The sequence below is a fragment of the Cucurbita pepo genome, chromosome LG18 (genome assembly GCF_002806865.2).
Source record: "Cucurbita pepo subsp. pepo cultivar mu-cu-16 chromosome LG18, ASM280686v2, whole genome shotgun sequence".
In the NCBI taxonomy this organism is placed as follows: Eukaryota; Viridiplantae; Streptophyta; class Magnoliopsida; order Cucurbitales; family Cucurbitaceae; genus Cucurbita; species Cucurbita pepo.
Window position 1 is genome coordinate 4503982 of NC_036655.1, and position 8112 is coordinate 4512093.

Here is an 8112-nt window from a genome sequence, read left to right on the forward strand (position 1 = left end):
AACATGGGCTTTAAAAGGGCCAGGTTTGGGCCCGATTGAAACTTACGGCCCAAACTGATATTTGGGTGTGGGCCGATAATTCGGTTGAAAATAATGGACAATTTTGAAATAAATAAATAAATTATAGTATAAAAATTAAAAATTTTAAAATACTATAAATTTATATAAATAAAAATAGAGAATTTAAATTAATTGAAAATAATTTTGTTGAGTGGCGAAATTGATATTAATTTAAATAAATGGATTAAAATTTAAATGCCATACGAAACGGTAAATGAAAGCAACAAATAACTTTTAAAAGAAAAATGAAAAAGGATTGAATTCAAATGCGCGTGACCTTTTTCTTTATTTTTATTATTCAAAAAAAGAAAATTAAATAAAAGTAAATTAATTTGTTGACTTTATTAAAATTAAATGTGGTGGGGTGCCCCTTTGAATCCTTCAAAAAAAAAAAAAAAAAAAAAAAAAAAAAAAAAAAAAAAAAAAAAAAAAAAAAAAAAAAANAGGATTCGAAACCGACCCCTAACATTTCCTATGGTCATGTTACTTATTACATGAGGTCACCAAAAGTAAAAATTGCTCCAACCAAACAACACTTAACTTTGGAGTTCCAATGATCGAGACACTGAAAAAGAAAGGTGCACCTTATTGGTACACGGAATAACTTTGGGTTTGCATACATTCATATATGGTCCTGGTTCATTCCTATGTCCCTCGTTTACTCGGGCGTTACATGTCACATGTCCACTAACTTTCTCCTTGGTTCGTCCTCGAACCACGTCTTAATAGACAGATACCACTATAATATCGTTGTAACATTCCATGTTTATGTCATCATCTTGCATGTTGACTTATTCATTACTTTTTAAGATTCACACGTTTTCTCAAAAACTTTGTAATTTTATTAAATAAAAATTTATAATTTATAACAAATAATTTAATTTACAATTTAGTCCCTCATCATATTTAGTGAATTAAAAAAGCATAATATATATATATATATATATATTTTTGGTGATTTACCAAATTGGGGAGTACACGGGTTAGATTTATGAAATCTTTTCGATCAGTCCATAATTTCGAGTCGGTTGCGTTCGTGACTTGAACAACCCTACTAAAATTCAAAACCCGACCCTCTATTTCGATTGAATTGTCTACTTTTTTTTTATTATTTAATATAAGTTACATTAATAACTAAATCTAGTAAAAAATCAAATATTAAAATATTTGTCATTTTCATAATAATATTAAAAAATAAGATAAAAGAAATATTAGTGTTACAAGCTATCGACTAGAGGAGGAGCAACTACGGCCTCTGCAAAACAGAGCATCGTCACCGGAGGAAGCAATAAAAAACAGAGGCCTAAGCAAAAATGGCTTCAAGTCTTTTAAAATCTAAAACAAATCTGAATTTTACAGTGGTTGATCTACGGCTGCACGGCCAAACCCAGCCAGGAGTTGTCGCCGGCGAGTTTGCTCGGCGCCGGGTAGTTCTGGTACGGCGCTCTCAGAGTTAGCCTGTTTGAAAAACAGAGTAAGTTTAAAGTTGAAGAAATTGTGAGTTTTGGATCAAAAGAAACAAACCCCACCTGTCTCTTCTCTTCTCTAGGAAACGTTGAATCGAAGCTTTACGAGCCATTGGAAGAGCTGCAGAAATGGAAGCTTAAATCATCAGAAACAAGAACGGGAATTTCAACTTCCGGCGACGGAAGGTTAAAGGATTTCAGAAAGGGGTTTTTTTTTTTTTTGTTGTGGGAGGTAATTACCGCCGGTGACGGACTGCGGCTGAGGAGGCGGTGGCGGGGTTGGGGTCCGAGTGGAAACAGGGGAACTGGAGCTTAAAGAATCCGCCGGAGTTCCGACCAAGATAGGCTGGCCGGAAGCGACAGTGGCGGCTGGGATGTTCAGTTTGGAGCTCTCTCGGCCTGCTAGAAACATAACTTCGCCGACTCTTTCCGCCGGGAAATTGTTGAACACAAAAACTTGGCCGGCGTAAAAGATCGTCATTTGGGAAGCTTGAGGCGCCGCCGTAGCAGATTTATAGACGCTAAAATAAAATTTTACTTCATCAAACAAGAAATTCCTCAAAAAAACAAGATGGTGGAGAGATGTCGGGTTAATCCATACCTTGAAACGACGTCGTTTGAGATACCAAATCCAGCTTCTTGAGGAAACAAATCCAACGACTTGAGATTCGCCATTTTTTCCGGCCGGTGGAACAGTTCCGGCGCCGACCCTGAAATTTCAATTTCAATTTCAACTTCTCCCAATCAAAAAAATAAATCCAACCCACAAAATGTAAGAAAAAAAAAAACATAAATCCTCACCGTTTCTTCTCCGGAGATTCGCCGAGAAACCCAGATTCAGATCCTCGCCGGAAACCAGCATCGCACCGGCGGGAAGAAACCCGAGGTTCTCCGGCGATTTTAGAGACGAAACCTGAGAGAATCCCGAAGAAGTCGACATGGGGTTCGAAGAAAAAGAGGAGGATTTAGAGAAAGTTCCGATCTTGAAGATTCCGGTGAAGATTCCGATGAAGATGAGAGATTCCGATGAAGGCTTAAGTTCTTAATTTCTGTCTGCCTTTATAAAGCAGCTGCCGAGGTGGGTCTAATTTATGGTCGAACAAACCTAATAAATAAATAAATAAATAATAGAAAATAAATTAAATTAAGAATTTAATATAATTTAATAATAAAGGCACGAGGAATTTGTGGGGGTTTTACTCGGCGGTTTCCTGCAAATGGAGAGAAGAGGAATAAATCGTTTGGTGTATAGCATTTCCAACACGTGTTCTTTGCGTCCTTTCAATACCTTTCTCTTTTTGCCCTCAAAGGACACTTTATTTACGGTTCTTGCCATTGCTTGGTGGGCCCACGCGTAATAACGCTGTTCAATATTTGAGCCACCCAATCCACTTAGTTGTTGATAAGTGCAAGTTGTTCCAAGGTCAAATGCGTCATTTTGCTTTCAATATGTTAAATAATTATAATTTAAATATAATATGTTTTTAAAAATATTTACTTATTATTATTATTATTATTATTATTATTATTCATTTTCTTTTAATTAAAAAAATTGTTCATAAGTAGTTTGGGTTTTTAAGTGATGATTGAAGCTTAGAAGGAACGTGTGGCTTACACTTTCAACCAATATGATTGGATGCCATTTAAAATAATTTAATAATAACCTTAAATTTTAAAAAAAATATATAAAAATATATATTTACCGTTAGTTTTGGATGGAAACGTTCACATTTTATTTAAAAGAATATCGTTGAACTTTCAAAGGTTTCAAAAATACCCTTCAATTTTTAAAAGTTTTATTATCGGGGGATCCATTCTCTGACCCCATACGTGTTTATGTGGGTTTTAGTGTAATGGGTTTGTCTGGAAATATATGTACCTATATTTTTTTTCGCTGTGTTGTGCATTACTGCATTTCGTGTCATTGTCCTTCGTCTCGCTTCGATTTGGCTAGATGTGATCCAAACGCATTGTGCATTTCGTGTCATTACCCTTCGTTTCGCTTCGATTTTTCTAGATGTGATCCAAGTGGGTTCAAGTGCTTGAATAGTGTATCTATTGAAGCAAATACGATTGCCTCAATAAGATATTCCTTTCATTCTTCCTCTATGGTGTTTACAAAATCGGGTTCTTTTCGAGTTATAGTTGATAGTTATTTCTAAAAAATACGGCGACACAAAAGACCTTTGCCCTCCCATCTTTAGGATAGATAGAGAGGGAGGGCATAACTTTGTTTGATTTTTTAATGTTGTCAAACAGTTGAACAATGGTTTTTTCGTGTGGTCAAATAGTTGAACAATGAAAATAGATGGCGAACAATGCTTTTTTCGTGTGGTCAAATAGTTGAACAATGAAAATAGATGGCGAGTGCCTAATCGAATTGATCGGGTCATGTAGGAAGAAGTCTCAAGTCTACAAGTCAGTTAGGATGCCTCAACTGCATACATCACTGCACTTCCATTTGACACCTATCGTGATGATAAACGGCTCATCTCGCCATGACCTTCTCTTGAATTCTCAAAACTTATGTCGCTCCATCCCCGTAGGGGCAGAGAACCCATACTTATGTCGCTCTATCCCCGCAGGGGCAGAGAACCCATCGTTGTCTCGACTGTGCTACCAGAGGCTCTGGGGAAGTCGGAATAGGAGAGCACCGAAGTAATATTAAAATTTTTGGATATAATCTAAGAAGTGTCTATAAACGTTTTTTTTTTGTATAGTTTTTAAAAGTATTTATTTGATAACATAATAATTATCATGTTGTAGATCTAGAAAGTTGGTTTTAATTGGAAAAAAAAAAAGTGAAAATTGCCTTAGAAATGCATCCAACTTGGGGCATCACTATCTTTTGTTAGCCCTACCACCACCGCACCCAAGTCTGCTACCTGCAAGTGGAAGAGCAGGGCCACCGACTACGTGACATCTTACACTTCCACGTTAGTTGAGGAGGAGAACGAAACACCTTTATAAGGAAGTAAAAACCTTTCTCGAGCAAACGCGCGTTTAAATGGGGAGGAAAACAAAAAACCCTTTATAAGCACAAGACGTGTTTTAAAGCCTTGAGGGGAAGCCCGAAAAAGACAATATCTGCTAGCGGTGGACACGACCATCAGAAAGATCATCGAGAGAGAGAGAGAGAAAAAACAACTCAGAAATTCAAACCTTTCTCGTTTGCTCTCTCTAATAAAAGGGTTTTTGTTTTTGTTTATGTACAAACTCCAGCAAACAAAATTGTAATCAAAGCCATAAAAATAGACATTGTAGAGAGGTGTTTAACTGGTAGAAACAGGAGTAAAAAAGCAGCAGTGTTCAGTGATTTCATCAAATGATCTACCTATTCAAAAGTCGTAATCGATGTCGGTTGCATTCTGGGCAGCAGAGCGTTTAACTAGTCGTTCTTGCTCGTCGTATCGGTCGAGATTGTCACAAGGAGCTGGGAAGATGGTTCCTATAACTCGTCCGTAAACAAATGCACATTGGAATATATGTTTCTTCTTGTATGTTATCCCGACTGACATATCCCTGAACGTCACGTTTCTCACTGGAATTTCTTCGCTACCGTGCATTCGGACGGGTACTCGAACTCCCTGTCCATGGATGCTTGTGAAGCTTATGTCCTTCAGCACTGGAACTGCTTTTGGATCGTATCCTTCGTCTGGGTGTTCATTGTAGTCTGTCTTTATGACAATCCCAACACGAACGACGTCGAGGGTCAGATTATGATAACTAATGTCTTGCACGTATCCTCCTCTTCCTGGAGCAGTTTTGATTCGAACACCACGCCTGGAGTTCCACACCACGACGTTCTCTACCGTGACGCCCGATACACCACCTGACATCTCGCTCCCAATCGATATACCCGCGCTGAAGAATTTTCACCAAAAACAATTCAGATACTATCTAGAATGGAAAAACAACACATGAATGCATTCGATACGTATTTTTTTCCCACGAACACGTGCAAGATATTTACCTAACCATAGATTGAAGAACAACGTTTCGAATCCGTATGTTTTTCGAGGGCTGCCTGTAAGCAATGCCATATTGATCCCAACCACTCTTAATCGCAATACCGTCGTCTCCCACGCTTATATAACAATCCTCGATCAGCATATCTTCACATGAATCTGTTACCAAATGTACAGTAGACTATTAAAGTTGATCTTTTAAAACAGGACTTAATAATACAAGTGTGAGATCCTACATCGGTTGGGGAAGAGAACGAAATATTCTTCGTAAGGATATGGAAACCTCTCCCTAGTAGACGCGTTTTAAAAATTGAGGGAAAGCCCAAAGAGGACAATAACTGCTAGCGGTGGGCTTGGGCGGTTACAAATGGTATCAGAGCCAGACACTAAGCCATGTGCCAACGAGGAGGCTGAGCCTCAAAGGGGGGTGGACACGAGGCGGTGTGCCAACAAGGACGTTAGGCTCCAAAGAGGGGTGGATTGGGGGGTCCTGCATTGATTGGAAAAGGGAACGAGTGCCAACGAGAACGCTTGGCCCCGAAGGGAGGTGGATTGTGAGATCCCACATTGATTGGGGAGGATAACGAAATATGTGTGGAAACCTCTCCCTAGCAGACGCGTTTTAAAAACTTTGAGGGAAAGCCCAAAGAAGACAATATCTGCTAGCGGTGGACTAGGGCTTTTACAATAAGCACTCATTAAAACCAGTGCACATCCGGCTCAGAATCCAATGAACCGATGGGCCCTTTCCCCTTTGAAGAATAAGAAGGTCAGCGCGCCCCTAATACCGGGGGTAGCTCTGCCTCGTGGGGACACCAGGAAGAGGAAGGTTAAGCTGAAAATCAGAACAAATTACACTCGACCCGGACTTGTCAATCATCCGACCCCCTAAAACTCGATAAAACTCAAGAGTTTCAGCTTCATCTTCTACATGCAAAGTTTATACTAAGGGGAAAGCTGGAATGGTCTTATCTTTCTTAATATCCATCTCGTACAAAAACCGATGCAATTTATCGATACGAGATCGAGGAACAGCTTAGCCTACTCTACGTATATTATAAAGCAGCATGTCATCACAATAAACCAAGCATCCAATTGGACAATTATATAAACAAAGCATTAAAGTTTACCGGGATCGATTCCATCCGTATTTGGTGCATCGTGTACAGGGGCCAAGATCGTTACATTCCGTATAGTAACGTTCTTACAGTCGTATGGATGAAGCGTCCAAAACGGAGAGTCACGCAAAGTTATATTGCTAATCACAATATCCCTTGACCACATGATCTGAACTAGGGGGCCCCTAGTGTGGTTAAGAAGCTTCTGCCGATATTTCTTCCACCATGTTTGCCCCTGTCCGTTAATCGTACCATTATGCCCTGTAAGTCACGACGTATACACGATCAGAAGTCACAAACTAAACATTACGCCTTTTCGAGGTATCGGTTGTTGTTTTGTCTTATAGTTCATATTACACTTTAGTTTGGCTAGCATGTCCGTGTCCAACGAGTATCATACACTAGGACACTCCGATGGACACATATGGAACACTTGTTTGTACAAAGATTACTTTAAAAATGTATGTTTTAATAAACGTGTCCACGTTCTAGATTTTTGGAAAACGATGTGTCATTGTGTTTCACGTCGTGTCGTAAATAACGAAATGCTGATCAATCTGACCTGTTATTACAACATCTCTGAGATTTTGACCATGAATCAAACTCCCATAACGAGGTCCAATGTGCTCTCTTCCATACCCATAGGAAGGCAAAGGAGGCATCAGAGGCCAATATTTTTCATCCTGTAATATAAGTAAGATTAGCCAACATTCAGCCATTAGCTAGAAGCTCATTCTACAACTAAATAAAACGTCGAAGTCAATCAACCGTAAAAGATAACACGTTCAAAATGCTGTGTGAAACCCTTTAATGTACTCGAGCAAAGTAACAAGGCCGAAGATCGATTTAACATTTCGATTACTGTTTTTCAATGGAAAAATAGGTGAACGGGTATGTGGATACAACAATAGTGACATTCGCAAGGAGTCGATGCAAGAAGATAATTGAAAAGTAAGAACAAAGAGTAAATATGTGTAACGGCTCAAACCCACTGCTAGCAGATATTGTCCTATTTGGGTTTTCCCTTTCGAGCTTCCCCTCAAGGTTTTTAAAACGCGTCTGCTAGAGAGAGGTTTCCACACCCTTATAAAAAATGTTTCGTTCTTTTCCCCAACCGATGTGGGATCTCACAATTTACCCCCTTTTGGGTCCCAGCATCCTTGCTGGCATTCGTTCCCTTCTCCAATCGATGTGGGACCCCCCAAAATCTACTCTCTTTCGGGGTCCAGCATCCTTACTGGCACACCGCCTCGTGTCCACCCCCCTTCGGGGTTCAACCTCCTCGCTGGCACATCGCTTGGTGTCTGGCTCTTATACTATTTGTAAGAGCTCAATCCCACCGCTAGCATATATTATCCTTTTTGGGCTTTCCCTTTCGGGCTTCCCCTCAAGGTTTTTAAAACGCATCTGCTAGAGAGAGGTTTTTACACCCTTATAAAGAATGTTTTGTTCTCCTCCCCAACCGATGTGGGATCTCACAATCCACCACCCCCCCCCCCC

At 39.5% G+C, this 8112-nt stretch overlaps 2 protein-coding genes across 2 annotated transcripts; both read right to left on the reverse strand.

The window, feature by feature from the left end:
• Positions 1-1216: 1216 nt before the first annotated feature.
• On the reverse strand, positions 1217-2612 carry LOC111780267 (protein TIFY 10a-like). The gene is made up of 5 exons (XM_023660621.1): positions 2328-2612; positions 2128-2236; positions 1767-2047; positions 1590-1647; positions 1217-1518 (listed from the first exon to the last, which is right to left on the reverse strand). The coding sequence occupies exons 1-5, from the start codon at positions 2464-2466 to the stop codon at positions 1428-1430; spliced, it is 678 nt and encodes a 225-aa protein (XP_023516389.1). The 5' UTR covers positions 2467-2612; the 3' UTR covers positions 1217-1427.
• Positions 2613-4677: 2065 nt separating this feature from the next.
• LOC111779549 (probable polygalacturonase) lies at positions 4678-7346 on the reverse strand. Its single transcript, XM_023659609.1, has 4 exons — positions 7175-7346; positions 6625-6873; positions 5500-5653; positions 4678-5390 (listed from the first exon to the last, which is right to left on the reverse strand). Exons 1-4 carry the CDS (start codon positions 7329-7331, stop codon positions 4865-4867), a joined length of 1086 nt encoding a protein of 361 aa, XP_023515377.1. The 5' UTR covers positions 7332-7346; the 3' UTR covers positions 4678-4864.
• Positions 7347-8112: the final 766 nt, after the last annotated feature.

Coding starts and splice junctions, on each gene's coding strand:
- LOC111780267 (XM_023660621.1), bottom strand. CDS start 2,466: ATGTCGACTTCTTCGGGATTCTCTCAGGTTTCGTCTCTAAAATCGCCG. Junction 2,237..2,327: donor GAATCTCCGGAGAAGAAACG/GTGAGGATTTAT, acceptor TTGAAATTTCAG/GGTCGGCGCCGGAACTGTTC. Junction 1,648..1,766: donor GCCGCAGTCCGTCACCGGCG/GTAATTACCTCC, acceptor CCATTTCTGCAG/CTCTTCCAATGGCTCGTAAA.
- LOC111779549 (XM_023659609.1), bottom strand. CDS start 7,331: ATGGCTGAATGTTGGCTAATCTTACTTATATTACAGGATGAAAAATAT. Junction 6,874..7,174: donor CAGAGATGTTGTAATAACAG/GTCAGATTGATC, acceptor CGTGACTTACAG/GGCATAATGGTACGATTAAC. Junction 5,391..5,499: donor GTTCTTCAATCTATGGTTAG/GTAAATATCTTG, acceptor AAAATTCTTCAG/CGCGGGTATATCGATTGGGA.